Genomic DNA, 27,096 nt, shown 5'->3' with positions numbered 1-27,096 from the left:
AGAGGCCATACAGGAGTTCGTTGGCTAGACATGTTGGGACCAGAGAAGGAAAAACCAGCAATGAAAAAACAAAAGTAGCAACGATGGGAACTGATGGAAAAAACAACTAGAATGGAAATTATACACAAGAAAAAAAAAATTCAAACAGAACCTTCAAAGGAAAAAGAGAGTAGAAAGAAATCTTAAAAGACCTTTGAAATCAGAAACGTGACGGCACTAGGACCTCATATTCTCTCCATTCCTAACAGTAGTGAAGAAAAAATTCAGGGGTGAAAATAGCATGACAAAGTTGAAGAAAATAGAGTTTTAGAAAAACTATGTCACGGGATGAGACAGAGAGAAGATTGTGTTTCACTGTATATAATGTTTTACAGAGCAATTACATAGAAGGAAAGCCATATTTATGTGTTAAACATAAGGAAACTACAGCTAGGAAAATTAAAACAGAGATGCTATCTATTTTCTAAGTCTTGATGCGGGATATCCTCTTCCTGATGAGAGATCCTTTGTTGGGTTTTAATGCTGCCAGGATCACATTTCTGCGTGATCTTCTCCCCTGATGCAGGCACTGATGGAGTAATGCTTTCAGAAGTTTGAGTCAATTCCCACATAAAATGCAGAGTCAGGTGAAAAGAAAATTGCTCTAGTAGCAGGATGAAGCCTTGTTCAGGAAAGGATGATGATACGGTGAAACTCTAGAAGTTACAACTAATGACAAACAAATACCCCGGCTCTCCTAGCATGTCACTGCTTCCACCAAAATCTTCAACCAAAACGTGCTACTGATATCTTACTGGACTACAAATGAGAGTTTAAATGGTTTGAGGGTATGGGGATGATAATATGCTTTAATTAGACTTGGCATGCTGGAATAGATTAGCAAATAAGGGGGTTCTCTAGTAGACAATAGACGGGAGATGGAACAAAGAACATGGGTTCATACTGCTACAAGTATTGCTCGGTTTTTTTAGAATCATCAATAGTTATATATACTTAAATAGAGAGAACACACTTCAAGTCATCCATAACTAAAGAAGAGCATATTTTAAAACACCCAGCAAGGGCTTCTAGCAACAATATCAGCCCATTACAAGCCAATCCTCACTTCCCGTTCTCTCATTTCCTTTTTTCACTATTTTATGGGTTCTTTTGTACTCACTAATTCAATTTGATTGTCAGCACCAGGAAATAAGTTAAACATAATCTTCTCGGAGTGCAAAAATCACACCCTAGTGTCACCGTATCAGCAGTAAACAAGAGACGGTCACAAAGGAGAAAGCATCCATAACCTTGACCGTTAATCATAACTAGAGCCAAAACATTTATAAGAGATACTCCAGATGAATTCACCAGTTGGATAAACATATATTTGCCACTCAAAGCAATACCAAAAAAAGTGGGATTATGCTAGACATTAAGAACTTCGGGGATTAGGGAAATGGGTTTTTTTATCATGCTAAAAAAATATCAGGGCAAGTTTTGTGCTCATAAGACTATGCAAAAAATCCATTCTAACATACCAATCCTCACCGCAGAACCCGACCTTCAAAATGTTAAGACCTCAGTAAAAGCTCACAAAAAGTAGTACAACCTTCCACGAAGTAGTCTATTATCAACGAGTATGTAAAAGCAGTAAATTTCTTCAGAAGGAAATAAAACGCCGTCATTATATTCTAAAGTGCCAAAAAATAAAGAACATAGAAGTCCACAAAGGTGGCTTATCAATATCCTTTTATCTCATTAGGACATAAACAACTTTTGATAACACCAGCACCAACAATCACAAACGTCTTAACAAACAAATTGATGCCAGAGAGAACATCTCCAGGATCATATCATGATATTTACCATTTGTTCTATTGAACAATGCAAAATATGACTTCCTAATCACAACCCACAACTTTAGACATTCCGTTGATAACACAAAATTTGAGATACTAGAAGAAACCTTTTATACCCACAGAATCACCACCAGCCATAAACCACCTGGGTGTACTTAACTTTAAGCCACCTGAAGCTTCTCCGCAAGGACCCCTTCACTTTGCCTTCCACAGAGTACATCTTATAGCTAGCAACCCTCTTCTTCCTCTGGAATTCAGGGTCACCAAAAACCCAAGAATTTGAAGACGACCCAGAAGCGCTCTTCCCCTTCTTGAGCTTCAACTCCCTGTTGTTGCCCATCTGGGTTTGTGCATAGGAAGCACTGTAGGACCTAAGGTCATAGGAAACGGGCGGTCTAGGTGGTGGCGGGCCGTAGTAGCTCTCCATCTGCATCGTCCCGTCTCCATACGGCCTTGATCTGTTGTCTTCCATGGGAGGCGTTTGGTTTTTGCAGGACTTTCAGGAGAGGAAAGAGTAGGAATTATTGGGTCGGCCTCCTCAAGGGGGGGTGTTTCTCTGTATTTTTCTCTGAAGTTTTTCTCTTCTTGTTTTTGCTTTTGTGGTAGGAGTGGCACTGACAATTGGGATTTGATTCCAGTTGGCGTGTTTAGTGGGGAATCATGTTGTCTCAAGCCATTTCATTTTCATTTTCTTTAATTTTACGTTGACCTGGTAAAATAATGCTGCTGTCTTCAATTGAAACTCGTAGGCTGGCGATGTATTCACTATCATTACTTGCCTTAACTGTCAGTCATAATGTCATTCTTTCATATTTAGGGGACATCGAAAATTTTTAAAAGAAATTAAAGTTTTTTATAATTTTATTTTCAAACATAACATTTTTTAAATTTTTAAATTTTTTCATTTAATTATTATTTAAATATAAAATTCAATACAAATCTTATAAATTTCAAAACAAAAGTTATATAAAATATCATATTTAAACAATCTTTTTAATTTTATAATATTTTCATTTAACTTTTATTTGTCATTATTTAAAACTCAATAAAAGTATTCTTACTCGAACTATTATATTACTATTTACCAAATTTAAAAAAAAAAAATACTTGAGAAACCAATGCCTTTCAATGATAATACATTTTGCTTTTTTTTATTTTATTTTAAAAATATTTATTATATTAAAAAAAATAACCACTATCAGTCAGATGCAACTGTCCCCGTAGCAGCCTCCAATTCTAAAATACTTAAGTGTCCTAATATGCCATAAGTTTGGCAATCAAGTCAGTTACAAGTTTCTTACATCTTTCTTGGATTTGGTGGACTACCTGTGTCCAGTTTTCTATATATACTACTTTGTTTTAGGGAAATCCTAAGAAGATTCAAGCTTAGCTCATAAAAATGAGACTGGGTAAAAAAATTATTAAATGAATGCTTCACTTAAAATAAAATCAAATAAAAATATTTTATATATTTATTTATTTTAGTTAACATTGCTGATGTATTTGATATTCAGAAATAAGCTTGCAAATAAATTATATATATATAATCATCTTGACCATAGAGTAGCCTCCTGTTCATTAAAACAAAGGGCCAAACCTACACGATCTATACAGAAATTTGTGCAATCATCTATGCCGGATAAAAGTTTGGGCAGGGGGGAAAATGAGGGGATATATCTACTATCAAGCCCAAAGGATTGAAGTTGAAAAACATGAAACCAAATGCATCCTCCAGTTTCAGCACAAAAGAAATACCTGTTTTCAAACACACATGGAGAGAGAAGAGATACAGTAGTAAAACAGTTTGAAGAGAAGTAATAGACCAAGCTCAGTATCACAGCATGGTCAAATAACATTCCCCACTCACACAGACTGAGACACCCAAATTCATCTTAAATCAAGATGAGGTCAATCCAAACTACAATCAATTCAGCAATTCTCATAGGCATAATAATACATAGCAAACCCACATCAAAATTTGCAACCATAGATAATTCTTTTACACCCAAAATGGGAAAGGGCATATCCATATCGAGTGCTGAGGAGCCCAAAAAGGCCTGCGACCCAGGAGAAAGGAAGTAATAACCATCGCTCTTCCAGATGAAAAGCCATTAGCCATGCCACGCTAAAAATGAATCAAAGGAGATCAGCAACATTGGCTGGCAGCTCCTCAATCACCACATTATAGAACTTCTGGATGTCAAAGAGCATCCTCTCATCGTCCGTGGTAACAAAATTGATGGCAACACCCTTCCTCCCAAACCGTCCACTACGGCCAATTCGATGGAGGTAGTTCTCTGGCTGAGTTGGAAGATCATAATTTATAACAAGAGAGACTTGCTGGACATCAATACCCCTGGCCAGGAGATCAGTGGTGATGAGTACACGAGAGGACCCAGACCTGAATTCCCGCATGATGATGTCCCTTGTATTTTGGTCCATGTCTCCATGGGTGGCAGAAACTGTGTGATCACGACCACGCATCTTGTCTGTCAGCCAATCGACCTTGCGCCTGGTGTTCACAAAGATGACACTTTGGGTGATTGCCAAGGTTTCATAAAGATCACAAAGCGTCTCAAGCTTCCATTCCTCCTTGTCAACATTGACATAGAATTGCTTGATACCTTCAAGGGTGAGCTCATCACGTTTAACCAGAATCCTCACAGGCTTATTCATGAACTTTCTGGTGATCTCAAGGGCCTCAGGCGGCATTGTTGCAGAGAAAACCCCAACCTGAATTTTTGGTGGCAGCAGCTGGAAGATATCATAGATCTAGAAAATGCGAGCAGAGATTGTTAGAAAAGGAAATTACCAGACCAGATAGAAAGGGCCATAAACACTGAGCTCTCAACACATTGGTCATCAGCTTGAAAGGCTTAGACAGATGTTTTTAATGAGAATAAGAATACCAAATGCCAGCAAAAGTTATTTCCAAAAAGTAGCATGGAAGGAGTAAAATACTTTCCCTCTCTCACAATGAAGTAGGATCCCTGTATAATAGCATGCCACAATAAGATCTACTTTTATTTTTTATTTAGAAAAAACACATCAAACTCAGATTTCTATCTAATATATGGGGAAAAAATAGTTTTGTATTAAAAGAAAGCAAGGACCTGATCCTTGAATCCTCGTGAAAGCATTTCATCTGCTTCGTCTAGCACAAACATCTTAATGTAATCAGGGCGCAGTGATTGCCTCCGCAGCATGTCAAACACACGACCAGGGGTACCAACAACAACATGGACCCCGGCAGAAAGAATTCGTTGATCCTCACGAACACTTGTTCCGCCAACACAGGCATGAACCTTGACACCCAAATAGTCACCTAGGGCACGCATGACCTTCTCAATCTGTTGTGCAAGTTCTCTAGTAGGAGCAAGAACCAAGGCCTGGCATTCAACCAAACCATAGTCAAGCTGCTGTAAAATTCCAGAACAAAAAGTAGCCGTTTTTCCAGTTCCAGACTGTGCTTGTTGAATCACATCAAGACCCTTGCAGAAAGGAACAATCCCCCTTTGCTGAATTGCAGAGGGCTTCTCAAAACCTGCAAAGAAGTTAAATCCAAGTATCAGCTTTCCATGTCCCCCACAAGATTGAAGTCAAGTCTGAAGAGTATATATTAAAGAAAAGCAGTCTCACATTATTAAGCACCACTTCACATGAAGCTCAAATTAACCATCACATACATAAGCATAACCAACAGCACTTGAAGTAGTTATGGGCAAGATCACGAATAATAGGAGGATATGTCAGAAAAACTAAATGTACTCACAGAGCTATTATAGACAGAAAAATGGGAAATAAAGTGAGTGTACAAGGGTTTCAAGTGTATGCATGCACACAAAATGTCCAAGCATATATACTCTTTTTATAACACTAATCAAAAAATTTCTTGACAAATGCAAGAAGCCTAGTCTAAGTACACAAGATTTATATAAGAGAAACACAGTAATTAGAAATAGAAAAATAAACACGGAAATAATTTTTTTAATAAGTATAAGCACGGAAATAATAAAAACTCAGCCCATTAGAATCTATAACGGCTGCCCAAAGGAACAGTTAAGCCTTCCGTCATTTCCCTCTGACTATACCAACACTAGAAAGATATGTCTGCAAGTATATATATTTTCTTCTGCATACATTCAAAAAAGTGAAACCACCCAACATCTTTTTTCCAAACCCATAAACTAGGCAAAATCACAAGTTGCATGTACCAATGTCTCAAGGAAAACAGAATTGGGAAGTTTTGAATTTCTGAAAAGAAAAGAGAAAAAATGAAGTACATCTGACATACCATAAGCATAGATTCCTCTTAAGAGGTTCTCTTGCAATCCCATAGCATCAAAACTGTCATAAACCTCATCATATGACGTGAAGAACTCTTGCCCATCGGCTCCAAGTCTGCTCCAACCAATTCAATAAAACAAGCATGAGTCTTTTATTTTGACAAGTCAATCAAGAGTCTTCTATTGTATGAGTCATACGGCAAGTATAATACGTAAAAACACTAATATCTAACCAATGATGTGGATTATGAACAAAAAGAGTACACATAACAAGCAATTCATGTGCAGTAAACATGTGAAAATTAAACAAAGAATAAAAAGAACTTACAACTCATTCATTTTAGCATCAAACTGACGAGCATCAAATTGCGATCCCTCAGGTGCCGAACTAGCCATGACTGCAAAGAGTTATATGTAAATAATTAACTTATAATCATATTTTAGTACACCTTAGTTTATTCATGAACAGCCATGAATATGCTTAGCATATCCTCTCTATTATTAGAAACTAAATAATATCAAAGAAAAATACTTTATAATTTTGTATAACAGATGAAGAACGATACGACTGTCACCAAACAAATCAATTTGAATATACTAAGCCACTTGGCAAAACAAAACTGAATATAATGTTTTACTAAGGCTTTTTTAGAGGTAAAAAGAATCAAACGCCACAACAACAAAAATTTCTGAACCCTCACACCAATGAACACATATGAACACAACTTCCAACCAAATAAACAACAGATTTCTATATAATTTCCGCAAAGGTTCCTATTTCTCCAAGCAAAAATACCAAATACTGCAAAAATATTTCACATCCACAAATCCACAGAGATTATTACTTATCTTTCTTGTAGCGCCAAGAAAATTGCAAAGATGAACTCGGCACATATCAAACTAGTGCATAAGGACATAGTCAGGTATGAGCAATTAAAAGATTACAACATTTACACTAACCGGTGCTCATTGAGTCTACCCAGCTCTGTTCTCACTAAAGAACATATCATGATGGAAGCCTGCAAGTTAGATCTTTGAGTGTCTCAGACATAACAGCAATAAATTCACCAGGTTTGGATAACCTATTTTGTGAATAATCATTACTCCAACCGGGGGGTGCAAGAGGGGGGAGAGGGGACATGACTAGACAAGCCCAAACTCTCTCTTAATTGAAATTATTCGGGGGTATTGCATGATATAAAGTTCATATAAAGGCAAATCTAAGTTGATTGGGTTGAGAAATTGAAAAGGAATAATCACTTCTCCACATATATGACAAGGTAAATCGGTGCCAAGGGCAAACTTGGGTGCATAAACCCTATGTCACAGGTTCGATTCCCCCTGAGATCAAACTGTGATTTAAGTGGGAGGCCATGGTGGTGGGTTGCTGTGCTAGTCTCCCCGGGGGTTGAGGTTCCATGGGTGAGTCCTAAGGGCCATGCAGTGGGGTGGTTCCCGATCATCAAACAAAAAAAAAAATCTGTGCCATGAAATAATCCCCATATGATCGGAATCTCTGTCTATAATTTACTTCTAATGTGAAGCAACACATTCACAGAAAGAAACAGGAGTGAGTTATCGCAAATTAATCAAACAATCCAGTTAACCCATCACCGAATATTAGATGAACAAAACCACAGCTGATTCCACCGCATAAGATACTTTAAGATCACACTGTGGGGAAAGCGTATAACCAACTGCTCCATAACAGCGGAAAACGGTAGTTAAATACATTAAATATGTCATTATTTCGAGACTTCACGCTAAACAAAGCAACCTAAACATGGGCATCATAGAACTGATCCAGAAAATTGGGGAAGAAACAACTGAGATTAAAAGAAAACAGAGAAAAATACTAATTCAAATTTACTTAGTTCTTCGTGTTTTTCTCATGCACCGATATATAATCTCCTTTCCTCGGAAATCAATCAAAGCCCAACAAATAATCGATCCACTTACAATAAACAGAAATATATGACGAAACCTATCGAAACAAGAAATCCATAAACAGAGCCAGCAAAGAAAAATAAAAATAGAGCGTACAAGCGAAAAATTAACAGAGAAGAAAAGAAAGAGAGCACCTGAAAGCGATAAAGAGAGCTCGAGGAAGAGAGAGGTTGCGTTTCTGTGAGCGGATTTTTAAGGTTAGGGCTTCCCCCAGACTCGTCGGATCGTTGATTGGAGGAGTTGAAGGGAAAACAACTAACCACTGAGATAGAGAGAGCTGGGAGAGACTATGAACAAGGGTTGTGAGTCGGGGGAATGAAGGGATTTTGCGATGCCCTTTGGTATTTTGCAGTTGTCCATTTTGCCCCTCCTTCCTCGTCATTTGTTTCGCTGCCGTTTGACGAAAACGAATTACGATTATTTATCTTTCCCAACAGCAAAAATACGAATATTAAATCAATATGAATATATAAAAAATATATAAAAAATTAAAACAGAAGATGGTTAATCTATAAAATATATTTTTAATATTTTAATATTTATACTAACAAACACTTTATTGGTAATTCTATTTAATTTAAAGAAAAAAATAGTAATTTATTAATCAATTTAAAATTTCATCAATTTTATATAATACAAAAATATATTTCTAACTAAAATTGTGATTAGAAATGATTGTCAACAATTATACTAGAAGGAAAAATTTATAACCGTACTTCTATATTACTCCGTTTAAAAAGTAGAAGAATCATTAGTAAAATTATATGATATTATTGATTTTAGAATTTTGCTACAAATCAACTACTATTCACGTCACACACCCCCCACTTATAACTTTTTATAGGATGTGGGAGTGTTTTTCATAGGGTGTATGTATGTTTTTTGTAGGGTGTGAGATGTGGATGGTGAATAGTAACTGATGAGAAGAATTATTCTTGATTTTATTAATCTCACATATGGTGATATAATAACTACTAATAATAAAATTAGTCTAATTATATGTAATGATCTAAGATTAAAAAAGTAAATGGATAAAGAAAAGAAATTTACTAAGAAAGAGTTAGGTATCTTTTGTGAACAGTTTAGTTATATTCAATTATTAGCACCATTTAGAATACATAAAAATGTAAAAAGAAGTTATAAAAATTATCAAAATAAAAAATGAAAATATAAAAGATGGTATAAAAATACAAAAGAAAAATGAATATATAATAAACTTATAAAAAATACAAAAATTTTTTATAAAAAGAAAAAGTAAATTGTTTGTTATAAATGTGGAAAAGTTAGACATTATTCATCAAATTATAAGGTTAAAAAATAAATTAATGAATTAGATTTACTTGAAACAGTAAAAGAAAAACTATTAAATATTTTTTTAATACATTCAAATGAAGAAGAATAAATTTATCAATTAAAATAATCAAACCCCTTAAAACAATCTTTTAATAGTGAATCAGAAAAGAATGAGGTACATGTTTGTGATTGTTTAGATAAAAATAATTATATTTGTAAAACCATTAATGTATTGTCAATGCATGAAAATATTATATTAGAACTAATAAATAAAATTAGTAATCCACAAGAAAGAAAAGAATATCTAGAAAAATTGAAAGATATTTTTACTAATCAAATTACTTTAGCACCTACCTCAACACTTTCATCATATAATTTCTCATAAATAATAAATAAATTTAAAACAGAAACACAAAAAATTTCTTTAAAATACCTACAACAACAAATTAATAAAATAAAGAAAGAAATTAGGAATCTTAAAGCTTCTAATACTATATTAGAAGTTTCAAATAAACAATTAATACAATAAATTATTCTATTAAAAATTGATAATAAAACTAATTCTTCTAAAAAAGAATAAGGAGAAAGCTCAACAATAGTTATTAAAAAAGAATCAAATAATTTTATTAATATTTTTAATAAAATAAATTTTAAAAAATGGTATGTTGAAGTAATTATCTCTATTAACAAAAAATTTTCTTTTATAGAAATTGTTTTATTAAATATAGAAGTAAATTTAAACTGTACACAAAAAAGAATAATACCTTCTAAATATTTTGAAAATAAATCAACATTATCTCAAGTTAATGGAGTAAAATTAAACATAAATTATAAATTATCAAATGCACACATTTGCGATAATGAAATTTGCTTTAAAACAACATTTATTTTAGTTAAAAATATCAACACTAAAGTAATATTAAGAAATCATTTCCTTGCCTTACTCTATCATTTCTCTATAATAGAGGAAGAAATTTCTACAAAATATTTGGTAAAGAAGTTCAATTTAAATTTCTATTTCCTCCAATTTCAAAAGAAATTAGTGCTTTAAAAGAAGTTTCATTAGTTAAAGAATTGAATAACAATTAAAAGACCCATTATTAATTCAAAAAATTAATAATTTTAAAATTATAATTGAAAAAAAAAAGTATGCTCTTATTTACCTAATATTTTTTAGAATAGAAAATAACGTATACTTAAATTATCCTATGAAAAACGTATAATATTTTTACTAAAGCTAGGTCAATTCAAATGAATAATAAATTATTAGAATTTTGTAAAAAAGAAATTAATGATTTATTATTAAAATGATTAATTAGAAAAAGTAAATCATCATAGAGTTGTGCTGCTTTCTATATTTAGAAATAAGCAGAATTAGAAATAGGTGTTCCTAAATTAGTTATAAATTATAAGTCATTAAATAAAGTATTACAATGGATAATGTACCTGATTTCCAATAAAAAAGATTTATTATCTCGACTTTATGATACTACTATATTTTCAAAATTTGATATAAAAATTGGATTTTGACAAGTCCAAATTGCTAAAAAAGGATGGATACAAAATGGCTTTTATAATCCCATTTGGACATTACGAATAGAATGTTATGCCATTTTGATTAAAAAATGCTCCCAGTAAATTTTAAAATATTATAAATGAAATATTTACTCATTGTACTCACTTTCAATAGTTTATATAGATGATATATTAATATATTCTTCATCTATTGAACAACATTAAAAACATTTAAACACTTTTTTCCAAATTATTAAACAAAATGGATTAGTTGTCTCAATACCAAAAACAAGTCATTTCATAATAAAATTAAATTTCTTGAATATGATATTTACCAATGAACTATTACACCAATTAGTAGAGCAATATAATTTGCCAATAAAATTTCTAATGAAATAAAAGATAAGCAACAATTATAAAAAATTTTAGGAAGCCTTAATTATGCTGCAGATTTTTATCAATCTCTCAAACTATTATGCAAGCCATTATTTAAAAGATTAAAAAATAATCCATCACCATGGATAGAAAATCATACAAATATTATAAAACAGATAAAAGCTCATATTAAAAAATTATCATACTTAGGACTTCTATCTTCTCATACTTTTAAAATTGTTAAAATAGATTCTTCATATATTGGTTATAGAGGAACTATGAAATAAAAAATAACTCTAAACAAATTATTAGATTTCATTCAGGATTTTAGAATCCTATTCAAAAGAATTATAGTACTATTAAAAAAGAGATTTTAGCTATTGTATTATGTATTTCCAAATTTCAAAACAATTTGTTGAATAAAATTTTTTTACTTAGAATATATTGTAAATCAGCCAATGAAGTTTTGATTAAAGATGTGAAAAATATGACTGCTAAACAAATATTTGCTAGATGACAAGTTATTTTAAGCATTTTTTATTTTGATATTGAACACATTAAATGATAATCTAATTATCTTCCTAATTTTCTGTCTCGAAAGTTCTTACAGGAAAAATTATGTTATCCTCCAACTTTAGGTCCAAATCTTCCTATACCATGCCACCATCTCATCTTTATCCTTCATATTGTCCTTCTACCACTCCAAAACCTTACATGATAATGGAATCATTACCACAAAATATCAGATCATCTTATAATTCATTCTCACCATTATCTTCTCCAAAATTGATAACATATTCAAAAATTGTTTCTACTTCTTCCCAGATTATCAATTTTTCACTATTATATCAGTCTTCTACAACTTCTATTATCCTCAAAACCTATTGGCACCCAGTTGTTTCGATTGAATCTGAATTAAAGCACATTATTGATTCTCAAAAATTATTTGATACCTTTTTATTACCCGATTGGTATTATGTTCTACAAAATATTGCAAAAATCTAAATTTTTATGAATTTAGTTTAGTAAATATAGATTTTATTATTATTTATGAGATCCCATGTTCTCTTCAATCTCAACTTTCTCCACATGCATTTTCGATCATTATTTTTCATAAAGTTATTATTAAACAAGTCATTACCTTATAACAGTGGGGAAAAAAGCCCTTATTTGACAATAAGATTTTTTCAAGCATATGATCCACCATTCTTTAATTATTATGATTACCATCATGCCACAAAAACATTTTTAAGACAGAATAAAAATTTGTGCAATTTTTGATTTCTTCATTTTGACAAATTACAGAAAATTAAAACTCTCCCAAGATAGTTTTTGCTATGGTGTGATCACTTTGGACCAGAATCTTTTATTCTTCCCATTCCTCTCTAAGAAAGTCTCCAAATTTTTACACTACAAAATGACTATCCACATTCCCTATCACATTGTCCACCATTTCTTCTTTTTTTCGTTAAAACAAAATTGAATTGGATCATAAAGTATGAATATATTATTAAACCGCATCTCTCTTTAAAAAACATTATGCTATTGGCCAGCCAAGTTTTTATCAAATGGTAGAAAAAGTACAATTATGATCATATTGTAAAAATATTTTGAAAAATTACCAAGGCCCTTGAAGTCCTAGTTCAGAAAAGTAGATTTCAGGTTCAATTATCATCAATTACCAACAAAAATATTTGAAAAAAACTAGCTAAATGAATGTCACATGTCTCAGATAGTGACAATGAAGAAAATCCTCAACAACAGGCCAGATTATCTCTGTTACAGCAAGCAACAATTTCATCATCAATTAATCAAACCTCTCATTTTTAACGGGAATCTCCTTCCCAACAAATCTCTCATTCTCAAAATTATTCACCACATTAGATGGATTCTCAAGATCCATTTGATCTGTAACTCTCAAATTATGATTCTCATATTATGTGAATTTAGAAGAATATTGTTTTCTCAATTATTCAATTTGACAAGTTAAAGTTGTCAGGACTATTATCTTTTCGGTCGTCAGCAACATTATCTCATTGGAAAATAAGACAAGCAACTTTGTTCATTGTCAAGATTATTATCCACTATTAGATTATTGTCAAGATTTAAAGATTACGTCCAGATTCAAAGATCATGTCTATTATTATCTACTATCAGGATATTGATCAGAGGTCAAGAGAGATTGTTAAAGTTGTTAGGATAAAATTGGAATTTGCCTAAATTTATTGTTCACTAAATTTCAAAAGACTTTGTCCATTTTAGTTTCTGTAAAATAAATCTAGTAAGAGTTTTTAGCCTAGCAAAAGTCCAAAAGACTTTGTCTATCTTTGAAACTCAATCATTATTAGTTGCTAGAAGAAGATAAAGATGTCGGGGATATATTATTGACAATTATTGTACTAGTGCTATAGTTTGTAAGCAAGGCAAGGCATTCAAAATTCATAATCTGAAATCTTTCATTCCCTTGCTCTTTTTACTCTCAAAATATCATCTATTATAAACTAAGCTTTTTTTTTATGTCAACTGCTCTCAACTTCTTTGAGAATTAATCTCTTTATAAATATTATATTTTCAATGAAATATATTTTATCATATTCTATATTTTATTCATGCAAATGGCAGGTTTTACCGCATTTTATTATTTATTTATTTTATTAGGTAGGTTATACCATCTCTTATTATAATAAATAAATACATAAAATCTATTATATATTATCTGGAATACCTATATGGTATCAGAGTCATTTGCTATTATATCATTTGAATATTCTCAATAATTTATCTATAATGTAAAAAATATAAATTATTTAAAAAATTATTCATAAAATAATTTATATCTGATTACCTAAAAGAATATGTAAAATATAAATAGTTACGATAATCTGTTACATATAATCAGTATTGTTACATCTTTCAAATAAATTTTTTAGAATAATGCTATGTACAATCACTTTTATATACTTATTATATGTTCTATTGATATGATTAGTTGCAATAATTATTTTTTAATATGTAGCATCTCATATCAGTGGAGTGGACAAAATAGTATGTAAAAATGATTGTATATAAAATTTTTGAATTTTTTTATTATTTATACTTCATTTACTCCCTCATTTATTTTTCCTTTGACATTTCAATATAAATTCTTTTTATTATTCATCATTTAAAATACATATATTTTATTTTTTTCTAAAAAAAATATTGTAAATATTATTTATCCAGTTTTTTCATATTTTGATTTTATTTTTAATTTTTATTTGGTTTATATATTTTTATTTTGTGTGTACAAGATTGAATTATATTATATTGTATATAATAATATATTACAAATATTAAAAAAATATATCGATATTATAAATTTATTGGTAGAAATTAAAATATTTTAAAAATCTTATTTAAATGATACGAAGAAAAAATAAAAAAGCTGATATATGATATATTATAAAATTTAGTATGTAAAATAGAAAAAGTGAAATTCGATGATATATTTTAAATAATAAAATAAATGAACTATTATGAATGCTCTAAGTGTTGTGCATTTCTTTTGAAAAAATGTGGGGTCTATTATTAAAATTATAATTTTTTTTATAAGAAATGATATTTGTAGTCATAAAATATACTTTTTTAAATAATAAATAAATATGAGATATACATAAAAAATTAATGTATATTCTACTATTTTTTAAAATGAGTGTGTGATACTTGTCCAAACTATAAATGTATTTATCATTATTCTTTTGAGTTTTTAACTTTTTTGTTTTTTACAACAAATTTTAAAATTAATTAATGCTAAAATATCACTTCATTTAAAATACATTTTAATTTTACCAAAATATATTTTATTTAATATAGATTTACAAAAGAATAGTAAAAGAGTTGTAACTTAATGTTTTTTCTTTTATGATATTTGCCTCGTTTTTGCAAGATATATCAAGATAAAGTAAAATTAGAACTTCATTTTCCGTTCAAAAACTCTTATGTGAATTACTTTTATATATTTTTTATATATTTTATTAATGTAATTGATCGTATTATTTTTTTAATATAAAATAAATATTTTAGACATCAATAAAATATGTAAAAAATAAATAAAAATAATTATATATAACAAAACTTTATTTATTTGTGCTTGGCTCACTTAGCTAAGCTCTAGCTTGAGTTGAGCTCGACTAAAAAACAAGTTCTTCTTCTTAAGTTTATTTTTTATATTTTGTCTAAAACTTATTAATTAAAAAATCAGTGAAATTACAAAAAAAGTTATAAATTTGATATGACTAATGTTACGTACAGTCGTAGAGTGCGTAAATATTATACAGTTACTTTAAAAAAAAATTTACTATGAAAAATTTAATTTTTTTATATAAATTTATATATATATATATATATTTATTTTTAAATGATTACCCATTGCTACTTACTTACGCAGTGACAATTGTAAGTATCATTCCACATTTAATATAAACTTGAGAACATCTTCAAAGCGGACGGGACGTTTTTGTGCGTTTTACACCCACACTGTCTTTCTTTGTAAATCACTTCAATTATTGCATAATTAATAATGATGGGCTCACGTAGGAGGCGAGTATAGGCCACCCAGTCAATAGGTGGTTTCTCTTGGGCCATACTCATCAATGGCCCATCTCACCTCTGTTCTTTTGACCCTTAATTGGGCCTTAATATAGGCCCTCATGTTGCTCCACTCTTGGCCCATATGCAGAAATCAATCTGTTTTTGTTTTTGTTCAAGGTAAAACATGAATGCAGGGGTTGTTCTTGGTAGTGCTGGCGTAATGGATGACAAGTTGAGAAGATAGATTTATAAAAAAAATTTTATATGTAGTTATTTTTAAGTATTTTTTTTACACTTCACTAATATAATTCGGTGTGCCACCTTTTTTAATATAAAATAACTATTTTATTAAATCATATCAATAACATGCATAAAGAGTATGCAAAAGTGATTATATATAACTTTTGTTTAACTCGTTTGTTTATCCAAAATATTTCATCTCATTTTATCATTATAATTTTCACAAATTCTAACACAAAATATAATAAATAATTTAACTTTTTCAAATCCTAAAATAATACTAACATTAAAAAAATTATATTATAATAATATTATATTTAATTTTAAAAAAATATATTATCCTATTTGTGTAACTAAACGGGACCTAGTTTCACATATTTTATTTTCAAAAAGAAAATTGGATCTATTATTAAAAAATATTTTTTATATGAATATTATCAAATCTGATTATTTTTTAAATAAGAGTATGCAGAGTTTGTATATATATCTTAAAATTTGTACCAATCATTTTTCATTAATGCATGATGTATGTACATATCTATAATGAGAACTGTTGGATTTGAAGAATCCAAACATGCCAAGATCAGGTATTAAACCATTGTAGAAATTTGATAGAAAGAGAGCATATATATATGTCGCCATTGGAGAAATTAGTGCATCGGTTTGGTCTTCCACATTCAATTTTTATTCTATAAAAAATTCACTGCAATGGGATGAGTAGGGTTATTCTCGATTAGATGCATAGAATAAAAAATGGATATAAAGTGGGGACCATAATATATATATATATATATATATATATTACAAATTTCAATTTTGTCTATCATAAAATAATAGAATTACATCAGTCCTTAACGAGTCTATATATGAATTGGGTCAGTATCATTTTGATGCTCAATATTTGACTTAAAAATCAAGAGTTTTTAGAAATATGTCAATAGTAGGCCAATTATATCATTTTATTGATAACAAGTAACAGGCTTTATAGACATTATCCAAACATTATATGTGACAACTATACAATGTATGATTTATGATATATGTAAGTCTACTAATTGAAATATTCTTACTAAGAACCACATTCAAATTCTTCGTCATTAGTTATTTTTTTGGCAGGTAGAAATTACAAATTTTTGTAAGAAGATCATAGAGAGATTACATGAAAATAATTTCATAAATTGACGTAATTTTATCTGATCTATTATATTTATTTTATAATAAAAATAATTTTATAATTTATAAATCATATCAAACCATATCAATTTATAAAATTATTTTTAAGTAAGAACTTTGTAAGTCGAGTATTTCTCTATTAAACACATCCTGTTTATGTAAAGCAAGTAGTACCGTATAAATCGAGATCTTATCTAAATGATAGATATGTAGGCGTGGGCCCTAATTGATATGATAGAATCGTTCAAATGTGATTAGGATTGACCAAATAATACCTTTTTATCTATATACTCATCTAATCATATCATGATCATCTAAATATTTTCAAGTTCTGTCCTTCGCAATTTTATATAGAGTAATATTATACATTATATTATTATTTTATTAATTAAAATGTAATATATTTATTATTATTAGATAATAAGTAATTATTTAATAAAAAATTATCTAATAAAAATATAAATATCATTTCTTAATTATATAGTAAGATGAAAGTGAAATATTTATGGTATGATGTATATAATTTTTCCTTTATATATGAATGTGGTGATCAATTAATTGTTCGTTTGATTTAAGAAAAATAATATATATGATGAATAAAATCAATATTTACTCATGATATATGTTCCCAAAAACCTTATTATAACAATAATATATAGCCTAAAATACAGCGAATTCATGTTAATCCAATTTATATATATATCGTTATGAGAAAATTATTTATTTGTGACTAATTATTTTCTATAAAAATAACAATTTAATTTCTATCAAAATGAGTATGCTTTTGTCACAAATACTTATTCTCCATACATGCATTGTCTATTCTCTTTTGCAGATCAGATAGATCATGCATGCATATATGGACGACACACCCCAGGATATATACTTTTTGACTAGATCCATGCCATTCGGATGAAAGGAATAGAAATCTCTAGGCATGCAAATTGCCATTAATCCACGTAGGGTTGCGATCCATCCAACAAGTAGATAGCTGATGACCCGGTAACGCCACTTGGAACCACTGTAGAAGTTGAACGTCCACTCATGCACCAGGCCATTAATGCGTTATCCGATGCAAAAGTGGTGGAAGATTGGGTGAAAACGTGACATTAATCCAAAGTTGTTTAGCTTTAGCTTTATCTGTTTGATTTGTGATATCGTTTTGTCTGTTGACGTGATATCTTGGTAGTTATTACTATGTAACGAGTAAGAATTGCTCTGAAAAAGTATGCGCCTTACGATCGTAATTAACATTGCAAGTGGCATTTGTCCTTTGTGCTAATTGTTTGTGATCAGTTGGAATCATGATGATCAACATGTATGGAAGAGAAGCACGCCCGCCCCCCTCATCCTCCCTTTCCGAAAGGGGAAAGCGTGGCCCATGATATGAAACAAAACCCCACTTCCATAATAGGAAAGCTTTAAAAAAAATATATATTCCCTTTTACCCATGCTTGCCACGTAATATCATGAGAACTCTATTATAAATTCACCCAATCTCAAGATTAATAATTATATAGCAGTTTGGCCCTTAGTCAATCTGCATTCAGATTAGTACTAGTCCATCTCATGTTTAAGGCTGCATTTGGATATTGAATATTTGAGTTGAACTAAGTTATTTATAAATAATAATTAGTTGAGTAGGTGGAGCGAGTTATCATATAGAACCCATCTATAATAATTTCAGATGTGTTTAGATGTTAATATGAGTTTAGTATTATTTATAAAAAATTGAAAAAGGTAATGAGTCCAATATATAAAAATGTGTTGAGTTAAAAAAATGTTATGGGTTCTACATGTAAAGAGGTTTTGAGTTAAGATGAGTTTAATAATTTGACAGTTGGGTATTTGAATGTTAGACTCATCTTAAAATTAGAGTGAACTACAATTGAATTTTGTAATCAAACAGAGCCTAATCTTTTGATACGACACGCCTATAATTATTTAACTAGGTTGGTACAATATATATATATATATATATATTGGAAAGCTATTGCTATAAAGAAATCTTATAAAAATAAATACATAAATTTATATAATATATTATTAATAAAAATAATTTTATAACCTAACTTATCATGTAAGTCACAACAATTCATAGATTTAGGTCTCATTTGGATAGTAAAATTGTTTCATCTCATCTCATCATTACAACTTTATCAAATTTCTATACAAAATATCATAAACAATTCAATTTTTTCAAATCTCAAAACAATAACAATATTAAAAAATAATATTCTAATAATATTTTATTCAACTTTCAACTTTCATCTCAACTCATTTTTCAAATGACACCTTACTTTTATAGACTCTCTCTGTGATTAAAATGTAGATGTATATATATTTCCAACTTCTAATTCTACCAGCTTTGATTGGCTTTATTGGATCTATTGACTTATATATATATATATATATATACTGATCACTCAATATCAACACTTTGGATTTAAAGCTCTTATAACTTGCCGATTCTTCTACAATTTTGAAACGATATATAGGCTAGACATAACATTGACTTATACCGATCACTCAATATCCATACTGAATTAATAGGATTTCTTATAATTTACTGATTCAAACATTATTTTATAATTTGTAAAACAAATTATATATAGACACAACATACATATGACTAGTAATACTAATAATATCTAAGATTGCTAGTAAGCAATGTGAATTCCAATATTTGATATATTGATAATTATATCATATATTTTTCTATCACGATCTCCTATTTATAAATTATAAAAAAATATTTGGATAAAAGAAAATAAAAAATCTTAATCCATAGGGACTAAGATAGTAGTACTTTGGCTCAATCATACACTAGCTAGGGAACCTGTCTTTTGACACGGCACGCATCTTTCAGCTGCCATATACACAGGCTTTGATTGGCTTTATAGATCGGCTGAACATTAAATTAATATTGAATCATGACCTAACACATATGGGGTATTTCATGCATGAATATGGACAAAAGATGGGTAACCAATCACCATTAATGTAGAGTTTGCTGCTTTAACAACTTCATGAAAGTATATATCACCCAATCCACTCTTGGCTATTAGTCAGATATATAGGAAAAATAAACTTGTAAATTTGATACGATATGTTGAATTATAAAATTATATTTATACGATTTTTTTATAATTATAACAGTACTTCTCTTGTATAAAAGGCAAAACACGACAATGTCCTATAGACCACACATTAAGATCATGAATGAGTGTGGTTGCGTGATTGGTCCAAAGATTTTCAATGATTCCTTTCGTCATTATTGTTTAATTAATGTAAAAGCATATATACTTTAAGTTGCTTTAGCGTCGTGTTGGATCTTTGTTTGGCCTTATGCTCGCTTATAAGCATGGTGTTTTCATTTTTTTAATCGAATGATATGTCATTAATTCCATGCATTTTCCTTTCCCCTTTATCTTTTTGGAAAGGGAGATGGGGAGGGGGGGACCTGCCATTATAGTTCCCATGTTACAAGCTTAAGCTTGATTTACGGACTTTAAATATTGATATAAATGAAGGCACCATGGACATTCCTAGCAAAAGGATGCATGATTCCATTTTGTTGGTCTTCGCAATGGACCAATCTTCTCAGATTTCCAATAAATTCGAGAGAATCCATGCATTAAAATTATTGTTTTCTTCTAAAGGACAGAGGATATATGTCAGTTCATATGCTTTCTAGATCGAACATATTAATGCTGACAAAAATGTACGTGACAAAGACCATGTTTTACATTTTTCAGTACAGTTAAAAACTTGTAATTTTGACAGTTTGATAGTATATATATATAAGTCGGTTTTACGAATGAAAAATTTGGATTCGAAACCCACCCTTTATATATAGATATAAACTTACAATTTTAATCAGGAAAGTGACAAATTAGACAGATCACACCATTAGAATACTGTCTCTTTCTCATTTTTGTTAGAATTAAGTATCTGATACTGATTGATTAGATGTTAATTATATAAGTGACCCCATGAAAGATTAAGAAAAGATAAGAATTGTCCTGACAGCTAGTTAATCATAAATAGAGATTAAGAATTGAGATTGAGAAAAGATGCAAAATAAAAATAAAACTACAATATATATATATATTGAGTAATGATAAAATTCGAAATTAAATTATGAAGTTCACAAGTCGGGCTTAAATAGTCTTAAAATTCAAAATTATGATATTTTTCAAAAATATGAAAATATAAATTATTGCATGAAAATTAACGTTAACGTACAAACAAGAATCTTACCAAAAATTTGGCTAAAATTGAAAATTTGGAATCCCTTTCAAAACTTAAAACTAAATATTTATTAACAAGACAAAAATGAATGTAATTAAATAGATTATTTGAAAAATAAATAACTAATACTTTCCCATTCAAGAAAATATCATGATTAGTTTATCATGCATTAAGGCTCAGTTTGGATTGAGAAATACTTTTAACTTATCTTATTTCATCATTACAACTTTAAGAAATTCTTATATAAAATACAATAAACAATTCAATTTTTTCGAATATCAAAACAGTAATAATAGATAATACTAAAACATAATATTCTAATAATATTTTATTTAACTGTCAACATTCATCTCAATTCATCTCATCTCAACTCACTAAACTAACCTAAGTCATTGATCTGTAGCTCTCAATCGATACTAAGACATGGTGACTGTGTTTTTGTGTTTGTTTTTTTAGGGAAAATAGAGGGCTTTTTTTTTCCTGAACAGCATTTTGTTTGGAGACTTGAGTGGACGGGCCGGTCTATGTTTTTTGAACAAAAAACATATGCTAACATGGTATATAATTTATATATATATATACTATATATATTGATATTTTCTAATGTTATTTACAGATATTGGACCAGCAGGAACATAATTAAGAAAGTAGATGAAATTTAGTATCTGCTTCTATTTCCATGACATCCTTGTTCGATCCATGTCTTGCTGCATGTTTTGGTTCACTCATGCACACATGATTGGTACACTTAGGTCCCATTTAGATAGTAAAAGAATTTCATCTCATCATTATAGTTTTTTTAAATTTTCATACAGAATATAATAAATAATTCAACTTTTCAATAATTTCAGAATAATAATAATATTAAAAAATAATATTATAACAATTTTTATTCAATTTTAAACTTTTATCTAAAACCATTTCATTTTATTTCACTGTCTAAATGGAACCTTAGAGAAAATGGCAGCTTTTGAATATTTTTCTGAAAAGAATTAATTAATAGGGAAGATAGAAGAGAGCATGGGGACTATGCTTAGAGTACAAACTCACTTCAACCTATCTCAAACAAATCATCGTGAGACTCACTAGCTACTTTTTCAACTTTATATAAAAAAATTAATTCATCTCAACCTATTTTATATATTTAAACATATATGTATATAAATTTATTTACATTCAAATATATTTTAAGGAGTCTCACAAAATATTACTATTAACTCATAGGGTGGCATTACAGTCACTGCGGGACCTACCGCTAGTTATTTTGGTATGTTTTTTTTAACTTTTTTTTACATGTATTTTTTTTAACACTTCAAATATTTACAAGATTATTAAAAAACTATTCTTTAATCATGAAGTAAAAAATAATATTAATAAAAAAAATTCCCAGCGGTAGCTACAATATGAGTGGGACTAGCATTATTCTTAACCTATATAATCTCAACATCCAAAAACAGCTAGATATGGTGCCTGAGAATCTGAGATCAGTTGAAGGAGGTAATTAAAGGAGGAAGAGTAGGGAACTGGTGGGGGTTACGATTTTAGAATTGCAAGATACAGCATTGGTAACTGCAAATGAATAAATGAGTCTGTGTGGGGGTTACGATTTGTATGATAGTGATAAAGATAAAGTTTCTAGACTACTTTTTCTCCTTTCCCCTTCTTTTTCTCACCTGTAAAATGCTATATATTTAAATATTAGGCATAACCAATGGATGATAAGGCCACATATATTCTATACATGATGCAACCATTCTCTTTCTAGCTTTCTCATGCTTTATAAAGCCCAACAGGTCTTCATGATCTCTTCACACAACCAAAAAACACAAGCTTTGTTTCTAAGAGATGAAGCAGGTTTTGGGTCTGGTAAAGCTGTTGCAAAAGAGGGGGTTTAGCACTTTGGGTTGTCCTGCATGTGCAATTACAGGCTATAGTACCAGGCCATAGTAGTACTATTTGTTTATATCTTTTGCCCCCTCAAAAGGGTTCAAGGGGTAAGGGCGGAGGTGACAGAAGAGAGTGAGCACACATGGTATTTCTTGCATGCTGGGTTTCATGCTTGAAGCTCTGTGTGCTCACGCTCTATCTGTCATCCCCCCACTCTCTCTCTCTTTCTCTCTCTCGGATCTCTGTGCAGTCTGTGCCTGTAAATTAATTCTTGTCCATGATTTTGCAGTGTGTGCGTCTGCGTGTTTGAGTTAATGGAGTACAGGACCGGCCGGGGAGGAACTGGGTTTTGGTTTCTGTAATATTTTTTGGCTGCACAACGTGGGAGGAGGCAGCCTAAGTTTTCCAGGCTCTCAAGGTGAGAAATGGGGTTCGATGCCGGAAGGCCATTGGCATTGGTTTCTCTATGCCTGTACTAACTTTTTGTGTATATATATTGATTTAAACTCATGTCTTTGCAGATGATGCCTAGCCTGAGAACCACCAGAAATTCGTATACTAGGAACCTTTGTGTTCATCCCATATCTATAATGATTGGCCGGTTTCCTTGCCCTAATTATGTTTGGACGTCTGTGCAGCAGGTGCCTGCAATTCTGCGACACGAACTTATGACAGATCATATATCTAGTTCATGTACTTGTTTGTGTTTGTACAGAAAGTGCTGCCACTTTTGTCAATTCCTTGCTTTTTGTTCAGAACAGAAAGGGGGGAAGAATCAGTTACATACTAGCTTTTGTTTAGATCGAGTCATTCTTCTTGATGACAGTTGAATTCTTGGTCGTCCTGTGTACTATTTTTGTACTGTCATAAAAACATAGGGTTCTGACTCGATCGATTTTATTCTTTTCTTTTGTCCCAATCAAGATTATATTATCTGAATTCAGCTTCTAGGTCCTGTTCTTTTCCCCGACGAAAAAAAAAAAAAAACTCTGAGTGTTGCCCTTGTTGGGATTTTCTGGTGGATATCTGTGATTAATTAACATGTTCTTCCCGTTCTCGGGAGAAAGACGAAACACGTTCTTGTTTTGTTTTGGTTTTATGCAACTTAATTATATGTGAAGTAGTACTGATCTTTTAATCAGTCAGACATATACCTAAATATTGTGAAAATTAATGTTGAAACCATTAAGAATCAGTAGTACTACTTGATTATATTGTACGGATCTTATACCTGCCTACTGATGATCTGATTATCCAAGAGTTTCTTTGTTTTCTTCCACTTCTGTCACCCCTTGATCGATCCACCTCCTCATTTATCTGTCCCTCTGTTAAGGATAATGCATGTCAGCTGATACCAACAGTCAATCATGAAGATGAAGATCAAATTCTGGGAGTTCTTGAAGATACATCATAGTTAGGGTTGTTTTCTCAGGAAATTTATTATATATATAGCTGATAAGGTCGATGAGAGTTTTGGTTATCTTGTTATGAATATTTCTTCTTGGTTAATATTAGTTTGTTTTGGAGTAAAAGATCTTTCAGCATGCACTGCAAATTAATTTGGTTGTCTTCTGATCTTTAAGTTCATTGCAGTGTCTGCAGATTTTGGCCAAAACTTGGCATATTATTGGAAGATAAATACTTTAGCTATAAATGAATTACACAAAAATAAATCTATAAATTGAGTGGCTTGATGTGATACGTCAGATTATAAAGTTACTTTTATTGTAAAGTAGATCTAATGGATTCCATAAAACCTCGTCAATTTGTGAGTTTACTTTTGTATAATCTCTTATGTCTGTAACAGTTCTCGGATGGAAAATTACAATTAACGGTGTGCAATTAAGGATTGAGATCTTGTTTGTGACATTAAAATGAATGAAATTTCTTCCAATTAATATTTTGTGGGTCTTTGTAAACTGAGACAATTTTGTAGTTTTAGTACTTAATTAATGAAGGATACGCCAAACTAAGTCGTTTTCAACCTTTACCTAATTGTAATCTTTGAAGGAGATGCTCAACATGTGATTAAATAGATCAATAAAAAAGCTCCTATAGATGCTTGGATTGGGCAAATTGTAGAATATATTAGAGGTGTTTTACCTAAAAGATCATATTGAGAGTTTGGCTTTATTTTTAGAGTAGGAAACCGTGTTGCTCGTGAGCTTGCTAAAAGAGCTTTGCAGGCAGAGGGCCGGATAAAGCTGCTGGATCGAAGATGGACCTGCTGAGATCAATTCTATTGTAACCAGAGATATGAATTGTAATGAACATGACGTTTCTGTTATGAATGAATGAGAAGCAGGAATTGTTGATTAAAAAACAAAAACATTCTTCCAGCTAGTTCTACATGCATATATATATATATATACAAACATCGAAAATGCAAGATTATATATGAGCTATATAGCTGAGAAGATCATCAAATGAACTGTTACTAGCTGAGACGAGTATCTTTGGATTTCAGCCATGGCCTGTTGGATCTTATTTTTAGAAGACAACAATATATATATATCTATATAAATATATATAGATATATAGATATATAGTTGAGTCGTCGAGAAAAATATCATAAAATGCAAAGATCATATAATTGTACTGTTACATTATATATGCATACTTCTCTAATTACAATATAGTTCAAGTACTACTAATTCATTTATATATATATATATATATAATTCTCTAATTTCATCATATAAGTACTGTTTCATTATTATTTTATAACATAATGACAAACCCCATGTATATTTCACTTTTTCGTAGTAGTCAATGCAGTCGTAGATCAAAATATAATTCTTAGAAAATTAAATCTGAGAACCAAGGACTGATCATATAAAATGGAATTAATTAAAGAACTAACCCTAGCTGGTCGTTCGTGCATGGTCCATCATGAGTACTGTAACGCCACTAGGTAAGAAATTAGCAACCATTTCATAAAATGGATGCTGAAACTAAAAAATAACCAAATAATTTCATCCAATTGTTGGCGATAAAAATTCGATGAAAAAAATATTTACATCGATTTTTCTTTGTTTTTGCAACCAAAACAAGTGATGCAATCATGCAAATGACCATATTTCTTGTAGTGACTATACCATCTAGCTAGATCTGTGTGAAATTAATTCCTTTGCCTTTTCAATTAGCAAATATTTAAACAAGTCACATGACTTGGATGATCTATATAAATACAACATCAAAATCATCTCTAAAATTTGGCTAAATATCAATAAAATTGTTTGCATTGGAGTAGTCAAAATGATCAGGAAGCTCTACATATATATGAACTACAATACAACCAAAATTTTCTTCAAATTTGAAGATACATTGATGTTCATCTTCAAAAGAATTATTTTATTCTAAAAATATTTATCAATTGCATATTGGGACATCGCTCATTTTCTTACTACTCGGTTGGGCCTTTCACATTGAGATGCTAGATAGAATATTGGATTATTAAATTATTAATTAACATATGGTCAGTGTAGTTGCAAAAAATGAAAAGGTAATTAAAAATATTATTATTAATAAAATAATTTTTGCTAATTCAATGTGAAGTTATATCTTGAATGATTTTAGTTTTATGCAAAACTTGTACTTTTAGCTAAATTTTAGAAATGATTTTGAAAAAACCAATGCTAATACTCTAAAAACTTTAAAAGTCTCAAGTAATGTATGATATTATAAATATGAGGTGTTACAATCTTCTTCCCTCT

At 30.2% G+C, this 27,096-nt stretch overlaps 2 protein-coding genes and 1 long non-coding RNA gene across 3 annotated transcripts; 1 reads left to right on the top strand and 2 right to left on the bottom strand.

Moving 5' to 3' along the window:
* Positions 1-1,649: 1,649 nt before the first annotated feature.
* On the bottom strand, positions 1,650-2,484 carry LOC122298457. The gene has a single exon (XM_043108196.1). It carries the CDS (start codon positions 2,311-2,313, stop codon positions 1,966-1,968), a length of 348 nt encoding a protein of 115 aa, XP_042964130.1. The 5' UTR covers positions 2,314-2,484; the 3' UTR covers positions 1,650-1,965.
* Positions 2,485-3,576: 1,092 nt separating this feature from the next.
* Positions 3,577-8,442, bottom strand: LOC122299169 (eukaryotic initiation factor 4A-2). The gene is made up of 5 exons (XM_043109188.1): positions 8,209-8,442; positions 6,456-6,525; positions 6,136-6,242; positions 4,955-5,385; positions 3,577-4,613 (listed from the first exon to the last, which is right to left on the bottom strand). The coding sequence occupies exons 2-5, from the start codon at positions 6,521-6,523 to the stop codon at positions 3,978-3,980; spliced, it is 1,242 nt and encodes a 413-aa protein (XP_042965122.1). The 5' UTR covers positions 6,524-6,525; positions 8,209-8,442; the 3' UTR covers positions 3,577-3,977.
* A 14,553-nt stretch (positions 8,443-22,995) lies between these two features.
* LOC122299042 lies at positions 22,996-24,937 on the top strand. The gene is made up of 2 exons (XR_006239524.1): positions 22,996-23,798; positions 23,902-24,937. It is a non-coding gene; the product is annotated as an uncharacterized LOC122299042 (long non-coding RNA).
* The last annotated feature ends 2,159 nt before the right edge of the window (positions 24,938-27,096 follow it).

The sequence above is a fragment of the Carya illinoinensis genome, chromosome 16 (assembly GCF_018687715.1).
Source record: "Carya illinoinensis cultivar Pawnee chromosome 16, C.illinoinensisPawnee_v1, whole genome shotgun sequence".
NCBI classification, from domain to species: domain Eukaryota; kingdom Viridiplantae; phylum Streptophyta; class Magnoliopsida; order Fagales; family Juglandaceae; genus Carya; species Carya illinoinensis.
Note: the sequence above shows the minus strand (reverse complement) of the source record. Positions and strands in the feature narration are given on the sequence as shown.

Coding starts and splice junctions, on each gene's coding strand:
- LOC122298457 (XM_043108196.1), bottom strand. CDS start 2,313: ATGGAAGACAACAGATCAAGGCCGTATGGAGACGGGACGATGCAGATG.
- LOC122299169 (XM_043109188.1), bottom strand. CDS start 6,523: ATGGCTAGTTCGGCACCTGAGGGATCGCAATTTGATGCTCGTCAGTTT. Junction 6,243..6,455: donor GATGCTAAAATGAATGAGTT/GTAAGTTCTTTT, acceptor TGGTTGGAGCAG/ACTTGGAGCCGATGGGCAAG. Junction 5,386..6,135: donor AAGAGGAATCTATGCTTATG/GTATGTCAGATG, acceptor ACTTCTTTGCAG/GTTTTGAGAAGCCCTCTGCA.